Genomic DNA, 17,428 nt, shown 5'->3' on the forward strand with positions numbered 1-17,428 from the left:
GTAATGGAAGAACAGGGGTTTGAGAACCTTAGGATGTGTAGCAACTGCCCTAAGGTGGGATTTTATATGAGGGGGATATATTATCCATATGAGGTCGGCACGGCACCTCCAGGGCTGAAAACTCAGATAACGATAGGGCGATAAGATTTAGCTGCCTTACAAACTTGGCATCAATCCACGTCAAACATCACAAACACAAACATTCAAGCTTCAAGCTGGAGTCCGCATTATCTCCATTGAAATGCAATTTACAAGGTTCATCTCGGACGTGTGTTGAAATTCTACAGTCTAGTCTCAGGCGTAATTCGCGATCTTCCCCTCATACCCGCTACCTGACCGCGATATCATCTTCCCCAACAATTGCTCCACGAACACACCACCCACAGACCCCAATCACGAGCGAACAGATACAAGACACCGAATAATCCGCCCACTAGGGCACCGGGCAGCCAATGTCAAACCCAGCCCGGAACCCTGCGCGCGGGCGCCGCTTAGATGATGCCCTCTCCCAGCTAGTCGATGGCCTGACTCCCGCGCTCCCGATCTCCGCCATTCAAGACGAAGATTACTCCGATGCAGAGGAAGCTTTGGCCGCAGCCGAAAGTCGCCGCCACCATGTCCTCATGGAGCGCGCGTGGCGCATCCTCGACACCCACGCCAGCACCAACACCCCAGACCCAGGGTCACCAGCGGGGCTGGGTGGACGGCGCGGAAGTCTCGCCGGAACAGAGAACATCAACAACGCGCCAGATTTGATTAAGCGCAAGCTGCGGCGCGAAAATGTCAGCCCGGATAAGGCGGTGCGGTTTTCCAATCTCTACTCTCGCCTCCTGACGCAGCCTGTGCTGTCGCAGAAATGGGGTATCCTCTTTTTACTTTATAAGTTGTCCGCCTCGGATGAACCAGTAGAGGGCGGGGAACGAAGCCGGAGCCCGTTGATGGATGAGGTGAATTTGCATAATCTGTTGGGGAAGAGCGGACGCCCAAGACGAGGCACGATGATCGACTCGGAGGATGAAGGTCCCGCTGTCAGCTCGTCGGCTTCGCAGCAACACCACCGCGTGCTGCCGGTGAAGATGGAGCGGCAGAGCTCGTTGCGACATGATATCGATCTTAATGGTGTAGATCAGGCTAGACGCGGCTCAACGGAAATACCAGCCACCCGCTTTGATGCTGGAGTGAATGACCGTCCAAGCGATGAGAATATTCGTGCTGCCTCGCCTCGGCCCTCGAGTGCCAATCCATCAGGCCCGGCGAAATTCTCTGGGTCTGTTGAGCAGAGGCTCTTGCGCGACCTTCCGTTCAATTTGCAGGGGTTGTCTTCATCGAATCTACACTTTAATTCCTCGTCGAGCTTGAAGTTGCCCTCTAATCTGTCTGCACCGATAACCTCACTTCTTAACACGTTGGCGGAGCCTTGCCTGCTCTATAAAGGCCTGTCTGTGTTTGTGGAGAGCGAAGAAGGGGGGTTGGTGAATCAAAGCTTGCGAGCTGCTATTGCCATTGAGCTGCGCGCATACCTTAGCTTGGTGGCTACACTAGAGGCGGAAATCCGACAGGCGCTGGCCGCGATTGGAGACGGAACTGAGGTTCAAGGTGTACGAAAGGGTGGCGTTACCTTGAAGCGATGTGTGGTGTGGACAAGAGATGCTACGATGGCTCTTCGACTGATGAGCTTGATCGTGGAAGAGGCTCAGAGTAAGTGCACAGGCAGATGGCTAAATTTTCTTATGGCTGACACGAATCACAGGCAAGAGGGGTGGCCAGTTGATTTCCTTGATACACGGCTTTTCAACATCCCACGGAGATCCCTTCGTGTGCGCCTTCGCCGAGAAACTTCTTGCTCATGTCACGCGTCCATTCTATGACATGCTACGACTATGGATCTACGATGGCGAATTGTCAGATCCATACAAGGAATTCTTTGTCGCTGATCCAGAGTTCCGGCCAAAGACTGACCCCCGGCGGCTTGCAACAAGCGTCTGGGAGGACAAATATAAGCTCGATGATGATATGGTACCTTCAATCATTACTCAGGAATTTGCGAAGAAGATTTTCCTGATTGGAAAATCCTTGAATTTCATCCGCCATGGCTGCGGTGATTCGGCGTGGGTGGAGGCCTATTCCAAGAAAGCCTCCAAGGAGCTTCGATATGGTGACACCGCCACTCTCGAGATATCTATTGATGAAGCATATAAGACCACAATGGCTCGATTGATTTCCCTGATGAACGGAAAGTTCAACCTCTTTGATCACCTAAAAGCACTAAAGAGTTACCTGCTGCTGGGCCAAGGAGATTTCATTGCTTTGCTCATGGAGTCGCTTGCTACAAATCTGGATCGTCCAGCAAATTCACAATATCGACATACCCTGACCGCACAGCTGGAACATGCTATCCGTGCCTCCAATGCACAATACGACACCCCAGAAGTTCTGCGTCGGCTTGATGCCCGTATGCTCGAGCTGAGTCACGGTGAGATCGGATGGGATTGCTTCACATTGGAATATAAGATCGATGCTCCCGTGGATGTGGTCATCACACCATGGGCGTCAACCCAATACCTGAAGGTGTTCAACTTCCTCTGGCGCATCAAGCGAGTTGAGTTCGCGCTGAACAGTACCTGGCGACGATGTATGACCGGTGCACGAGGAGTACTCGGCAACGTGGAGGACAAAGTCGGAGCAGACTGGAAGCGAGCACGCTGCGTGATTGCAGAAATGATCCACTTCGTCAACCAGCTCCAATACTATATCTTGTTTGAAGTCATCGAGTCCAGTTGGGAACAACTGCTCGAGGCAATCCGGAGACCGGACTGTACGCTGGACGACCTTATCGAAGCACATACCAAATACCTCAACTCTATCACCCACAAAGGTCTATTAGGGTCTGCATCCTCCTCGCGCTACGGCGCCTCGACCTCAACCTCCGCCAAACAACCCGAAGAAAGCTTCCTCAGCCAGCTCCACCAGATCCTCAAATTCATGCTTGCCTATAAAGATGCCGTAGACGGCCTGTACTCCTTTTCCGTTGCGGAATTTACCCGTCGCCAGGAGATAAATGCCAAGATCGAGACTCGCTCCGCCCAAGGTCAATGGGGTCTCACAGAGCGTGATCTCATATCACGTCAGTCCAACACTCGGACGGGGACCTCAATGGCCTCAACCCCGGACGTCCGACCCGACAGTGCCGGCGTAGACGGCATCAATACCCCTCTTTCATTATCCGGCCCTAATCTCGCTGCCGACGACAACATGCTTGCCTCACTTCGAGTCCGCCTACGGGAAATCTCCGCTGAGTTCCGCTCCCGGCTGACCGTTCTCCTCGGTGATCTATCGTATCAGCCAGATGTGGATATGCGTTTCCTGGGTGTTGTGATGAACTTCAACGATGTCTATGAGCTGCCTAAACGGCGAAAGGCGGTTGGTTTGAGTTCTAGGGATAAAGAGAAGGAAAAGGAAAAGGAAAGAGAGAGGGAGAAGGCGAAACGGAGGGCTGCTGCATCTGCGGCTGCTACGGGCTCCGGAACTGAGAGTTTTGTCCAGAAGGAGGTGCGCAGGGAGAGGAAAGATACTGGGGCTAATGATCCTGGATTTGCTTCTGGGACATAGATGTCAGGTATTACATTCTTCTTGGGCACCATTAATGCAGTTGACGAGTTCTACGATATGCTCATTTTCATATGTATAAAATTATCAGGAGCTGAATACATAATAGCAAAACAAAAATCCGGGGCTATACATAGAAAATTGTCTACATTATGCTTCCTTTTTTCCCGCTTTCTGTCAGTCAAAGCGACCCCCTGCCACGGCCCAGTACAAAAAATACAATATTCTTTCTTGAATAGTCTCGAGACCAAACTTCTACGAGTGAATTAGGACTGTCAAATGCTTGATTCTGCCTTGATAGGTATGATTGATTGTCTTATAGAAATTTTCGGGCTAGTAGAGACTGTGTGTCGTTGTGTTTTTATACAACACTGTGTAATCTCTTCTTTGCTGTAGTACTATGGAGAAGGAAGGATAGAGGAGATGATGTTGAAATTGGAGAAAGCTATATTTTTGCCTGAGGCAACACGTCTAGTTAACTCCCGCGCAATTGATCGGCAGAAAAAAAGTTGTCTCCGCCCAATCTCAGCACAGTCGAAGTCGCATTTACAGACCCCAAAGTCCAGATCTCAGCCTTCTTTAGATCATTCCTCCCAATTCTATCTTGTGTTTTGCCAGAACCTGTCGCACTCTACCCACCACAATGGCGCACCAGACGGAGGGCAAGTCCCCGTCGAAAAAGCTCGAATCGAAGCTGAAGAAGTCGAAGGATTCTACAAAAGAGGGAAGTGCCGACGCACAGGAGTCCACCCCCAGTAAAAAGGACGCCAGATCCGAAAAGAAGGACAAGAAAAAGCGCAAGTCCGTCGCCGAGGATGTACCCGAGACAGACGGCGAATTGAAGAAAAAGAAGAAGCGCCGCCATACCGAAGATGAAAACGACCAGAACGGCAAGGATGAATCGCACAAGCAAAAGAAAAAGCGTGTCTCATTTGGACCTGGGACAAAGGAATTCGACGGCGACTCCGACAGCGAGTCGGACGAGGCTGACAGCAATGACGCTGTCGCAACTGACGGAGCCGACGCAGACGTCGAAGACGCCGGAGACAAGATGTACGAAGAGATGAAGCAGCATAAGCGGGACAAGAAGAAGCAAAGGAAAAACGGCACTGCCTCGACTGATTACCCAATCCACGAGACTGCTATTCTCTCGTACTTGAGCCACTACCACCGAGCGCGCGCGACATGGAAGTTCCAAAAGAACCGGGAAACAAACCTGTTCAAGCACATCTATTCGCTTGAGCATGTTCCCACTAAGTACAACACGTCATTGCTGGCGTACATGCAGGGATTGAAAGGCGATGCCGCTAAGCAGAGAATGAGCGATGCTGCAAGACAGGTTATCAAGGCTGATATGGATCTCGATAAGCCCAAAGAGGACGAAGAAACGGAGGAGCAAGAGTCCAAAGGCCCAAGCCCCGAATATCTGCAGGCTATCAATGCGTTCCGCGAGTGCTTGCCCACAGGAAGTGAGGACTTGGACAATGTCAACTTCGGAGAAAAGCTGGAGGGAGAAGCACAAAAGCGTTTGCCGAAGAGGCAGCGAGCAGAGCTGGTCTTTTTCGCTGTTGCTGGCAAGCTTTTCAGCGCAGAGGATTTGAAGAAGCCGAAAAAACCCAGAGCTCCCGAGCCAAATGTAGTCAAGAAGCGGAAGAACAGAACTGTGGTTGTTGATATCAGCAGCAGCGAGGATAGTGACGATGATGTCCCGGCTCCGAAGAAGGCTGTCAGCAAGCCCGCGCCGGATAGTGATGATGAGACCTCGTCGAGCGGCAGCAGCAGCAGTGACAGTGACAGTGACAGCGATAAAAAGCCATCTGCTGCCCCGGCCCCGACCAAAGCCTCGACCAAGGCCCCAGCTAAACAAAATGCCGCGAGCACACCTCAAAAGTCCGCCCCCAATGGTGTTGGGATTTCAAAGAAGGAGGCCAAGATTGCCAAGAGGAAGGAGAAGTTTGTCCCAGTTCGCGAAGAGAAGCCTCAGCCTGCTGTTCCGAAAAAGCCACAGAAGCGAAAGCTTAGGACTGCTCAGATCGAAATCTCCAGCAGCGAAAGCGACAGCGAGTAGTTCTGACGAAATGGGGCTTGGATTGTTCTCTAGGGTTTGGATGTGTATATATCTCTACCACAGCATTTGGGACGGTGTAATTATGTTCATGTCAAAAGTCATTTTATCCTCATATCGTCCATAACTGATCTGCATTGAAGCATGTAATAAATTACTATACGAATCATTCTCCCTCGAAAGTTGATTGATATTCACGCATCCAAGAGCGAACCACAAAAATAACAAATAAAAATTACAAGACAATATTTTGATCATCCAGCTGCAGGTCTTCACCATCCTGTAAAATCTCGAACTCAGTAATAGTACGAGAAACCCAATGTACAGAGGTGAGCTGTTTATAGAGGAACCTAGAAGGCGGTGAAGCTGACCTCAAGCTTGAGCTCAGGCAGCTCTGGCACGCGTCACAGAGTAACCCCCATCGTCTCATCCTCTTGAACCTTCCTTTCTCATTTATATCTTTTGCTTTTGTTAATCTCACTATAAAATACTTGAAGATCCGCCGTCATGTCTGGTATGCTCCCTAGTCGATGGCCCACCGCAACCACATGACTTCATCCACTGACCTTGGTTCTCTCCGCAGGAAGCGCCTACGATAGACATATCACCATCTTCTCTGACCAGGGTCGATTGTACCAAGTTGGTATGTAATGCCCACTTGATGAATCCGCCTCGATCTACCCAGCGGCCTCAATCCGTGCGTTGTCATCACCGCTGACCCAACACCTCAGAATATGCATTCAAGGCCATCACCTCAGCCAACATCACCTCCATCGGTGTGAGGGGCAAGGACTGTGCCGTGGTGCTCTCCCAGAAGAAAGTCGCTGTAAGATGGATTTCTTGATAACTGAAGGGTTGCGCTCACGCTAATCCATTGTCTCCTAGGACAAATTGATCGACCCATCCTCCGTTTCACATGTATTCCGGATCTCGCCTTCCGTAGGTTGTGTGATGACCGGCTCCATAGCAGATGCTCGCGCATCCGTTGACCGGGCCCGTGGTGAGGCTGCTGAGTTCCGGTACAAGTTCGGATACGAAATGCCGTGCGATGTCCTGGCAAAGCGACTGGCAAATATCAACCAGGTCTACACACAAAGGGTAGGACTTCCCCGCCATTGTACAATCATTCCATTCAGAGGGACAGGGTAGCTGACATGGTTGAAACTCTTCAGGCTTACATGCGACCACTTGGCGTGGCTACGACCCTGATCTCTGTCGATGATGAGAGCGGCCCGCAGCTCTACAAGTGTGACCCTGCCGGTTACTACGTTGGATACAAGGCGACAGCATCTGGACCCAAGCAACAGGAGGCGTTGAACCACCTGGAGAAGAAGCTGAAGAACAAGGATGCGGCCCCGGGCAGCTGGGAGGAGGTTGTGGAGCTGGGCATCACAGCCCTCAGCAATGTGCTCAGTGTTGACTTCAAGAAGCATGAAATTGAGATTGGTATCGTTGGTGGTCCACGGGTCGATGGTGAGGGCACAACTACAGAGTTCCGTGCTTTGACGGAAGAGGAGATTGATGAACGACTGCAGGCCATAGCCGAGAAGGACTGAGCGACCTCCTGCAAGCTATGGATGTAAGCGACCAGTAATGGAAGGACTTTAGAGAGAACCAGACGATTTGTGAATGATAACTCAATTTTCTGCATGGATTTATACTTTCGGTCATGTTCGGGGTTCTGCACCTTGAGATAAACTAGAGAGATCCATTTCCGATACTATCGATCTGATTATCGATCTGAACCTCGGGATACTACGTCTAGCATAATGCTGTCGGGTAGTCCGAGATATCATTCAGCCTGTCACAATGAAAAGAATGTCACTGGAAAAGATTGACTATCGATCACAGCGTCTACCTGCATCCACCTTGGGAAATGCAAGGAGACACGGACATCAGAGTGCCACATGTGGCTCAGCGGTGGCTGGGGTCATAAAATTGGAGCGTTTTTCTTCGTCTCTGATTGGGTCGTGTTCATCAACCTAGCCTGAGGAGGAATACTAAAGTGGCTAGAAGACTTCGACTAAGAATAAGTGTGGCAAAAGACCAGCTGAACATGTTCGCTCCAAACTGTCAGATCCACTACACGTCAAGTCCGAGTTCAGGTCCGAGTTTCTCATGCAGGTCCAAGGGCTGAGACTCTGCGAATTTCCTCCCCCACGAGGATGCATCGCAAAAAAGAAAAGAAAAATTAAGATGATTCTCCACCGAGTAGTTCACCAAGACTCTCCAATCAGCATCATGAAACGACCATCCGTTCAAGAACCAAATCGAACACAACTTAATCTCACATGCGGGTTCCACTTTCAATCCACAGGGTTGATGCAATCGACCAGTTCCTCTTTCTCTCTCCACTAGGTCCATCTCCTTGGGAAAAATGCCCTGCCGTAAACGGTTTCTCGGGAGCTTATGGGGCCCGGTCCCCATCCCAGCTGTGCTTGACAATCCAAACTCCCTGATCGTGGCATCCTGACCGTCTATTGGTGCAGCCCAACTTCTGGCTGATGTATCCTGACGTCGGCTCCAGGGCTGATAAATCCATAGTTATTATTTTACCTCTTTGGGGAATTATGATGGTATGGGAGACACCATTCCCAACTTATATCTATCCATCCCCCCAACTGTTGGTGGCCTAACATTCTCGACTCCATGGACCTTCAGTTCCTCTGACCATTGCCTTTCTTTCGTCTCTCATTGGCTATTGATGTCCATTCGTTATACTTGCTTTTTGACTCCCTATTCCATCTGAATCACCCTCCTTTTTTTATATACTTAATATGGCAGACGGACGTAAGTTGATCCTATCAGCCAATGAAACAAAAATCAACTAACGAGTCATGCAGTCAATCAAGCCCGCGCGATGCGAGTCGCTGAGATAATCAACGACTACCGCACTCTCCTACTCCATATCTCGCAACAGCAAGTCAATCCATCCCAAGAAGAATACTGGGAAGATGGCTTTGTGGTACTCCGCGAGTCTCTGGCCTCGGCCCAGACCCTAATGTCCGCCAATTACCAACCCTGTCCGGTAACAGGGCAAGGGAACGTCGAGACCGAGAAGGCCGAGCTACAAAGGTACAATACCCAAACACACACACACACACACACACACACACACACACCCAGTCTCTCCAATCATATCGACACACGTTAACATCCGCTCCGCAGAGTTATACTGGACAGCAGCGCACGCAGATTCCAAGCGCACAAGATCTACCTTCGCGCCGCCGCAGCCAAGCGATGGGCCATGACACGCGCCAGCATCCTCCGCGGCTCTCAGGCGACAGCCCAGCACGCCGCAGCTCTCAAGAGCGCAAGTGTCACCCTCCATCAAGATCTGGCTCGTTTCACGGACCAACATGTCGTGGCGGACTTGCGAGCTGCTGATCTGCGCGCTGGCCACTGGGTTCAAGATGATCCATCCTTGGAAGCAATTCATCGCTGGGTTGGTCGGTAATCGTGCGAATGATGTGAAATGGAAACGAAAACGAGAATGGATATGAGTGCATGTTGCATGTAGCCTGGGGTTGAGGTAGGGGGCTTTTTCGGATTTTGCCTTCTACTGATTTCCGAGTGCTTGTGAGTCTAGTTGAGACTTTGTATGATTCTTTCTAATCGAGGGGCTCGAGGGAGATGACAGGTATAGCGCTGGTCGTGGATACCGTCAGCCTGTGAAGAGACAAAATAAGTTTGGATTTATTGCGTGGTTTTTGTCATAGCTACGATATCCCCTCTTGTTTTTTTTATTTTTTTGGGGCGATTTCTCTGTTGGTGTTATGAGACTTATAAAAAAAATCAATTGCATTACACTGTTCAATATATGTTGTAGACTCTCTATCGCTTGTACACGCAATGTAGTACATACATGCATGCTTGGCTAAATGCATAGATGTAAGGATAGCCCTAATGGCCCCACAATCACAAAGTACGTGTATAATCTTTACTCTTAGGGACAGCATGCATGGAAAAGAGAGATGTCGGTAATTGACACATGAACCTGACACCTGGGGCGCCGAGGCAGAGATACCAGCTGAAAGATCCACCGCATCTTCCAGGGTGAAGGGTCAAAAAAAATTTCAAAAAACGTTGTACCGATCGAAGTGGATCAGCATCGATGGAGATGTCGGAGACGGATTGTGAAGCTAAGGGCATTAGTTCGGTTGCGTAGATCCAATCAGCACTACGAACGGCCATATCGCGGCTCGAGTTCAGCTATGGACTGGATTTTCAGGCCACGCTTCTTTCATTTTTCTGTTTCCTGGTAATTTGTTCGAGGGAATTTGTGATTCTCACGTTTTATGTCCCGTTCAACTAATAATGAGCTTGCGGATCACTTCCTACCCATACATTTCGCTTCCTAGACGTCTTCTCGGCCATTGTGGGTTGTTTCATCTTGACGGCATGATTATGAGGACGTGGGGCATGGATAAAAGATGCTTTGTCGATCATTGCACAATCTCCTTCGGCGACCTCCGAGTGTGTTCAATATTGTTTTGTGGGTAAGCATGGATATAGAAGTGCTCATATGATGCCATAGGAAATAAATAAAGGGCGGCCATATAGGTTGCATTGAGGCCAAGCACATTTGAGGATCATCAGTCATGCTGCAGTCTTGATTGATAGGATGATCATCTTATGACCAAGAAGGGCGCTGAAGCCTGAGTCCACGTGTAGTCTAGTTGACCCTTGTATACCACTCGTCTTATTACAAACACTACCCGCGAATGCCGATTCTCTAAACACCCCTCGGTTGGAGACGGTCGTCACTTGCCACAGGTTCGGTCGATCTACTACCGGAAGAGTTGGATCCATGCCCAATTTCCCATGTGGGCTATGAGGGGGGGGAATCGCCTGATCAGGGCTCTATATGACGGTACAATGGCTTTAAGGGCTCATTTCAAGCTCGTTTTGCATTGAGATACTTCTAATCAGATTGTCGAGGCTCAACAGATCCATGATCTCAAGCTGAACCTCCAATAGAATAACCAATGAGTTCTGCTGGTTATGTAGGCAGTCATCATTCCACATCGTATTGCCTTGAGGCATGTCCCATTCTTGCCCCGGGTTGCATTCTTCAACATCACGAGTGCCTGATCCCGTCAATATTGTGCGGCCACCAAATAAGTCTAAACTCACAAACCAATCAACTCACACGCTGTTACGTGAAGCACATTGGGGATTGGCCAAGAATGAGGTTACATGCACTTGGAACAGGCGGAGGTGTCACGCACCACGTTTTGCTTAGTTCGTTCTGGACATTTTGTAAACATACATATATAGCCCCGGGGTCGTCTGTAGATTCTATCTTCGTACTGAATATTATCCGATCTATCTTGAGTATCTCGAATATCTCGAATATCTTGTTCTATTTATATTCAGCCACGTTTGCCTTGCTGCCTTGCTGCCTTGTTATACACCGCCACATGTGAGTCCCGGCCAATGACGTGGCGTTGAGATTGCCGAAGGTACAACAGTGCACTAACAATTAGGCTGCGACATAAAGTACCCCTAGAAATACTGGCCGTTTGGTGTTCTGTTGAACCTCGTATAACTTTCTTTTGACTTCGAATTGTGGCTGATCGACTCAATCTCATCACTTTGTTTACTGTCATAGTGGTGGCTGTTCTTGTACACTTCAACTATACCCAACCTGCAACCATGTCTGAGATCAAATCAGTCGTCTACTTTGTCAATTGGGTATGTGCTTAATTTGGATTATGTCATTTCAATCTCGACTGCATGAGCCGCGTCCAGTCTACTATATCTAACTAGCGGGATATCAATATAAAAAAAAAAGGCCAAAAAAACATCAGTGTTGACAAACCTCATAGGCAATTTACGGCCGCAACCACAACCCACAGGATCTGCCCGCGGAGAAACTGACACACATTCTCTATGCATTCGCAAACGTTCGTCCTGAAAGCGGTGAAGTGTGAGTTTTGTTGTCCTTGCAGACTGCAGAAGATTTCCTCTAATCTAAAACTGCAGCTATTTGACCGACTCTTGGTCCGATGTCGAGAAACATTACCCGACAGACTCGTGGAATGATGTCGGGGACAATGTGTATGGCTGTGTGAAGCAGTTATTCCTGCTCAAGAAGCAGAACCGCAAGCTCAAGGTGTTGCTTTCTATTGGTGGATGGACCTACTCGGCGAATTTCGCACAGCCTGCGAGCTCCGATGAGGGTCGAACTAAATTTGCCGAATCGGCGACACGTCTAGTCCTGGATTTGGGATTTGATGGTACGTTTCATCCGCTAAGTACTGCATACAATGCTGATTGTAACTCTTTCATAGGTCTTGATATCGATTGGGAATATCCCAAGGGTGAGTTTGTCAGAATACACTCGAAAGAAGTACGAGGCTCATTTTATATACAGATGAGACCGAGACCCAGAACCTAGTTCTCTTGCTGCAGAAGTGCCGAGAGGTATGTCTCCTAAATCCTAAATTGGACCAAACTGACCGGATACAGGTTCTCGACAGAGAAGCTGGCTCTGATCGCCGTTTCTACTTGACAATCGCCTGCCCTGCTGGTATGTCTCTACCATGTCATCGGCGATGGAAAACTGCCATGAACCATCAAACTAACTGTCACAGGCCCGAGCAACTACGAGAAGCTCAAGTTCCAAGAGATGACCCCAGTGCTAGACTTCTACAACCTCATGGCGTACGACTTCGCCGGAAGCTGGGACACCAATGCTGGCCATCAAGCGAACATCTCCCCTTCAACCTCCAACCCCACATCCACCCCGTTCTCAATTGATGCTGCTGTAAACTACTACATCAATGATGGCGGTGTACCACCCTCAAAGATCGTCATGGGCATGCCACTGTACGGGCGTGCATTTGAGAACACCGATGGACCCGGCGCTCCCTACAACGGGGTCGGAGAGGGCAGTTGGGAGAAGGGAGTGTGGGATTACAAGGCGCTGCCCAGACCCGGGGCCGAGGAAAAGTTCGATGAGGAAGCTGGTGCGTCGTACTGCTACGATGGTGGTTCACGCACGATGGTTTCTTATGACACGCCCCATGTGGGGCAGCTCAAGGCGGATTATATCCGCGAGCACGGGCTGGGTGGTGGTATGTGGTGGGAGAGCAGCGGTGACAAGGGTGGTAAGGAAGCTAATGCGGCAGATGGAAGTTTGATCGGTATCTTTGTCGACGGGGTGGGTGGTGAAGGTGCTTTGGATCAATCGTCTAATGCCCTTGAGTTCCCCGAGAGCAAGTATGAGAATCTCAAGGCCGGCTTCCCGGAATAGTAGGTGACAGCTTGCACGGCATTATGCATTGTTATTTGCAGTACAGTTGACCACACGGGATGTGAATATCAAGTCTACGAATACATACAAGTCTATCATTACGTGGGAGTTCAAGTTTTCGGCGTATGCCTAAATTTTTTGTAATTGACTGAAGTACATGGGTATTCCAAGCAACCATCATCAACCAGCGTCAACCGTGACACTCCGTCACTTGCCCCAGCGTAGCGGAACCATGCCCAAGCTCAGTGACAGCCCACCACGGCCCAACTTAGACCATTTATTTGGCCTCGTCGAAGACGTAGGTGAGGTGGCACTTACCGCAGTACTGGCGGTTGTGCATAGCGGCCATGAAGACACCGGCACCACACTAAGAGAATGGGTTAGTTTCTGCTGATCGGAACCCAAGGGTATTGTCGCAAGACAAGAGAAATCACATACCTCGGGAGCGGGGCACTCGCGGCGAAGACGCTCGATCTTTCCATCACCGTCAACCTTGTAGTACTTGAGGATGGCGAGCTTGGTCTTCTTGTGCTTGTGCTTGATCTTCTTGGGGGTGGTGTAGACCTTCTTCTTGCGCTTCTTACCACCACCACGCAGGCGGAGGACGAGGTGAAGGGTCGACTCCTTCTGGATGTTGTAATCCGAAAGAGTGCGGCCATCCTCGAGCTGCTTACCAGCGAAGATCAGGCGCTGCTGGTCAGGGGGAATACCCTCCTTGTCTGGTGGAATGTTAGCCTGTGTCGCTTCTTTTTTTTCGAGAGCATCGTGTGCGATCGCTGCTCGCGAATTTCGATTGCGCTTACCCTGGATCTTGGACTTGACATTGTCAATGGTATCGGAGGACTCCACCTCAAGGGTGATAGTCTTACCCGTAAGGGTCTTGACGAAGATCTGCATCTTGATGAAGGCCTAGGGAAAAGTCAGTGAGATGCGACTATGAAAATGTAGCGGGCAGAGATAGAATGGACTGCAGGCTAGTTGCGCTTGCTCATCACATTCTTGTCTGCTTGCAGAGGATAAAAACTCACCTCGACAGTCGTGTCTTCCTCAACCTTAACAAGATTAAAAAAGATCGTTGTGCGCGGCAGCGGGTTGGTGATTAAAATGGTTGTGTGGTCACGTGTGTGGGTCTCATGCCGAAAGTGGTCTAGCTTGAAAGAAAAATGTTGGCCTTATATCTAAGGGAAACTAAAGAGATAGGCGAGGGTTACGGTGATAGAGCAAAGATATGAATCTTTTTCCATCAAATAGGTGCCATGGTCTAGTGGTATGACGAATCATTGTGGTGAAGTGCATCTGCACCCATCGGTTCTGATTTAGCCCCGGTTCGATTCCGGGTGGCGCCATTTCTTTTTATTTTTTGTTGCTCTATACAAATATAATGTCGAGATTCTCACAAGGTTACTTACTGGTTATGAAACACGGTACTTTCGTTCAAGTTCAAATTCTTCAATATAGAGGTTTGTCTCGATCTCTTCAAAGCCTTTGTCTAAGGTTTCCATCCAAGTCAGTTGGCCCGTCTCCATGTCAGCCCTGGAATCATCTTTCGAATCCAAATCCATTTTTGGAGGAATATCGTTAGGATCTTCCCTTGCAGCTTCCTCCTTAGCCCTGCACCCACAAGTGACTGTTACTCTTCGACGAAGCAGTCGCTTCAAGTGAGCTATGCTCAAACCCCCCCAGACAATCCACAAAATGATTCATGAATTACGCTGCTTGCTGTGTGGAACTTGAGATCCAGCGCCAATGGCCTTTACTCTCCCTCTGGGCTCTCACGGCAATCAGCAGCCTGCTTGTAGGATCCGTTGGAAGAGCCTTCCTAGCGTAGGGGAGGTCCTACGGGGAGTCAAAAAGAAGCGGGCAAAATAAAGCTTTATCTCTATGGCTAAGCTTAAGGTGGAATTTCAAGCGTCGTGGGAAACTGAATGCGAAGCCCCTAGGTTTTTGAACGAACCTCGGCAGTATTTTGCCCACTTGTGAGTATCGCTATTAGGGCTTTAGAAAGTACCTGTAAAGGTTTAGTATATCATAAGCTCGCTTCCCTACCTGTAGATTTTTGGAACAGACGTACTGCCACGTTAAGTTGTATGCCGGCCTATGGCTTTGGGGTATCTGTTGGTAGGAATAAAACGAGATCAACAGCGCGGGGTGTCTGTAGTACGTATGCCATAAACGCTTCTTGTATATTCAACAAGAGCATATAATTGACCGGTTTTGCGGAAGGATGGGTGTAGAAGGGCCCTGAAACTTGATGGTGTAGTAAAAATATCAGAATGCTTCCAGAATCCCAAATGTTGGAGTGTAGTGATGAGTGATTCTTCCGATATTCTGGATCGTAGTGTCTTCCAATATGCTCACATGGGCTTTGCGATTGACTGATATATAGCGAAAAATTTCTTTTCTTTTGTCTAGAGGGATTGTAGGTAGATCCCTAGTTTACCGAGATTGTGTGATCTAATAAATATCCACGTGAGGTCACGAGGAAGACTACAAGGTTGAGTAAAGTACTCATCTGGCCCAATTGATCTAGACTTAATGTCCTCCAGAAGAGACGGAGTTCGAGAGGTCAGAGAGGCTTTCAAGATGTCTTCCACTGATGATTTTCCAATGCGGCTCAGGGTGTCCCTATATCAATCCTGAAACTTTTCACCGTTCTTCTAGAGCATATGCGTAAGAACCTAGCTAGAGTCAATCCCGCCTATGCTGCTAGTATACTCACCTATTGAGGTCGTTGTTTGTTATCTAGCCGAGCCTCCCTGTGAGTTCGAGCCAAATACTTCTTGTACTTTCGAGTTAATTCTTTTTGCGTAGTAGGCTCGATCTCATAACTCTGCCTTCCGACCTCACCTGCATCATCGTCGTTGCTTTTTGCTTTAGGAGACATCAGGATATGATCAACAGGGAATGGGATGGTTGTTTTAGCCACAGACGTCTCCTTAGAAACCCCTCGATGGGCCCTTCATTGTTTTGAATTGCTCCTTCCTTCTCCCTCGTCCTTGGAGAATGATTCAAATCTCCCCTCTACAAGTGCCCTTGTTTCATACTAAAAACCTCCATTTTGGTATAAGATCATATATTCTTGCCGTAGGTGACCTACATCTCACTCCCTGTAGAATGATCCTGGGTCGAAAAAAGGTCTCCGCGGAATCGCGATAGGAGGAACTGGTTGGCAGTGAATCAAGTTCTGCGCTAGAGTATGGGTAGCTAGCTTAAAGGTGCACCGCTCGTATTGTGAGAGGAATACTATGAAGTATATTGGTTTCCTACCCTCTTCTGTCTTTCCTATGGTCTTTCGTATGAGCTTGACCGAAGGGTCTTTTAGTACTAACACGGAACGATGGTAAATTTGTCTTTATTGAGATTGTCATCGAAGGGGCTGTATTGGTACTCCTATCGGAGGCTGGTCATTGAATAGCTAACATTTTTTATAGCGTTCCCTCTGTTGCTATATCTTAATATAATTCCATCGAGGGGTGTCGTTATCTGGGGGATCAATGTAGGCATTGTTTACTCGAAAGGAAATTAAAAGGTCAACTAGGAGGTTGTACTGGCTGTCAAACTCTGAGAGGCCAGCTTAGAAGGCTTTAGTGATCTTCTTTGGATTGGTTCGTGTCTGTGGCGGAGCGTTTGTGGTTCAGATAAATCTAAGACAACATATGGTGAGAATGATAAGAAGTGATATCACTTTGGGGGTAAAGATAGGAGGAACTGCGCTTATTCCCTACCGGTAAACTGAAATTAGCTATCTGACCAGATAACCTGATAGGAGCCTAACAAACAAGCTAATATATCAGATGGTCCAGCGGCGATGATAGGCCATGCGGCTCATATTGGGACTCCTACGGGCCATTAGGATGCATTAAATACTTAAGACCCCCACTAATAGTAAATATATGTTTTGAATACTACATTCTTGGACAACCAACCATCTTACAGCCTTCGTATCTAGTATCTCACGTATGAGCTACGCAGTCTTGGGCAAGATATATATTCAATATTAAATGCGATAAGCTATACCTATATGACCCAACCATATATTTATCTAGGCTTTTCTTGTAGTCTAACTCTTTTTTATAATATACTGCCGGCTGGGGTGTTTCGGGAATACAGCATAACAGTGACGCATGACATATATATATTTAAACACTGAAGGTTCAAAAATAATAATTTTCAACACCATGACAGTACGAACTTTTGATCTACTCGAAGGTGACACAGACATATTGAAACGAGTATTGATTGCTGTGGGCGTGAAAAGAACCCCCCCCGGGCCACCCAAAACACATTGGTTGTTGAGATAGATGTGTGGTATATATCCCATTTACCTTCGTGTTTTGGCTGCGCAGCTCGTAGTCTACACCACGCCGTATGTTATATGTTCCAATGTTATGTTGGACTGCCATTCATCCTAAATAACCCGCACTTTTTCACCCATCTACATTACTTTTACATTGGGTATCAAGGCATCCCGCCCACATGAGCATTAATATAGTTGC

General features: G+C 48.5%; 6 protein-coding genes across 6 annotated transcripts; 5 read left to right on the forward strand and 1 right to left on the reverse strand.

Annotated features, from left to right (window-relative positions):
* Positions 1-452: 452 nt before the first annotated feature.
* N7500_008201 (tubulin gamma complex associated family protein) lies at positions 453-3,609 on the forward strand (the record flags this gene model as incomplete). Its single annotated transcript, XM_056679345.1, has 2 exons — positions 453-1,698; positions 1,751-3,609. The coding sequence occupies 2 exons, from the start codon at positions 453-455 to the stop codon at positions 3,607-3,609; spliced, it is 3,105 nt and encodes a 1,034-aa protein (XP_056529717.1).
* Positions 3,610-4,249: 640 nt separating this feature from the next.
* Positions 4,250-5,674, forward strand: N7500_008202 (WKF domain-containing protein; the record flags this gene model as incomplete). Its single annotated transcript, XM_056679346.1, has 1 exon — positions 4,250-5,674. One exon carries the CDS (start codon positions 4,250-4,252, stop codon positions 5,672-5,674), a length of 1,425 nt encoding a protein of 474 aa, XP_056529718.1.
* Positions 5,675-6,178: 504 nt separating this feature from the next.
* prs2 (proteasome core particle subunit alpha 1) lies at positions 6,179-7,227 on the forward strand (the record flags this gene model as incomplete). The annotated part of the gene is made up of 5 exons (XM_056679347.1): positions 6,179-6,185; positions 6,255-6,314; positions 6,403-6,497; positions 6,557-6,769; positions 6,844-7,227. 5 exons carry the CDS (start codon positions 6,179-6,181, stop codon positions 7,225-7,227), a joined length of 759 nt encoding a protein of 252 aa, XP_056529719.1.
* Positions 7,228-8,448: 1,221 nt separating this feature from the next.
* Positions 8,449-9,128, forward strand: N7500_008204 (uncharacterized protein; the record flags this gene model as incomplete). Its single annotated transcript, XM_056679348.1, has 3 exons — positions 8,449-8,461; positions 8,515-8,746; positions 8,840-9,128. 3 exons carry the CDS (start codon positions 8,449-8,451, stop codon positions 9,126-9,128), a joined length of 534 nt encoding a protein of 177 aa, XP_056529720.1.
* A 2,201-nt stretch (positions 9,129-11,329) lies between these two features.
* N7500_008205 (glycoside hydrolase family 18 protein) lies at positions 11,330-12,932 on the forward strand (the record flags this gene model as incomplete). Its single annotated transcript, XM_056679349.1, has 7 exons — positions 11,330-11,368; positions 11,503-11,603; positions 11,660-11,913; positions 11,968-11,997; positions 12,051-12,100; positions 12,146-12,206; positions 12,271-12,932. The coding sequence occupies 7 exons, from the start codon at positions 11,330-11,332 to the stop codon at positions 12,930-12,932; spliced, it is 1,197 nt and encodes a 398-aa protein (XP_056529721.1).
* Positions 12,933-13,209: 277 nt separating this feature from the next.
* Positions 13,210-14,494, reverse strand: N7500_008206 (ubiquitin-ribosomal 40S subunit protein eS31 fusion protein; the record flags this gene model as incomplete). The annotated part of the gene is made up of 3 exons (XM_056679350.1): positions 13,210-13,299; positions 13,961-14,079; positions 14,356-14,494. The coding sequence occupies 3 exons, from the start codon at positions 14,492-14,494 to the stop codon at positions 13,210-13,212; spliced, it is 348 nt and encodes a 115-aa protein (XP_056529722.1).
* Positions 14,495-17,428: the final 2,934 nt, after the last annotated feature.

The sequence above is a fragment of the Penicillium coprophilum genome, assembly GCF_028826855.1.
Source record: "Penicillium coprophilum strain IBT 35676 chromosome Unknown utg000005l_segment0_segment0, whole genome shotgun sequence".
NCBI lineage: Eukaryota > Fungi > Ascomycota > Eurotiomycetes > Eurotiales > Aspergillaceae > Penicillium > Penicillium coprophilum.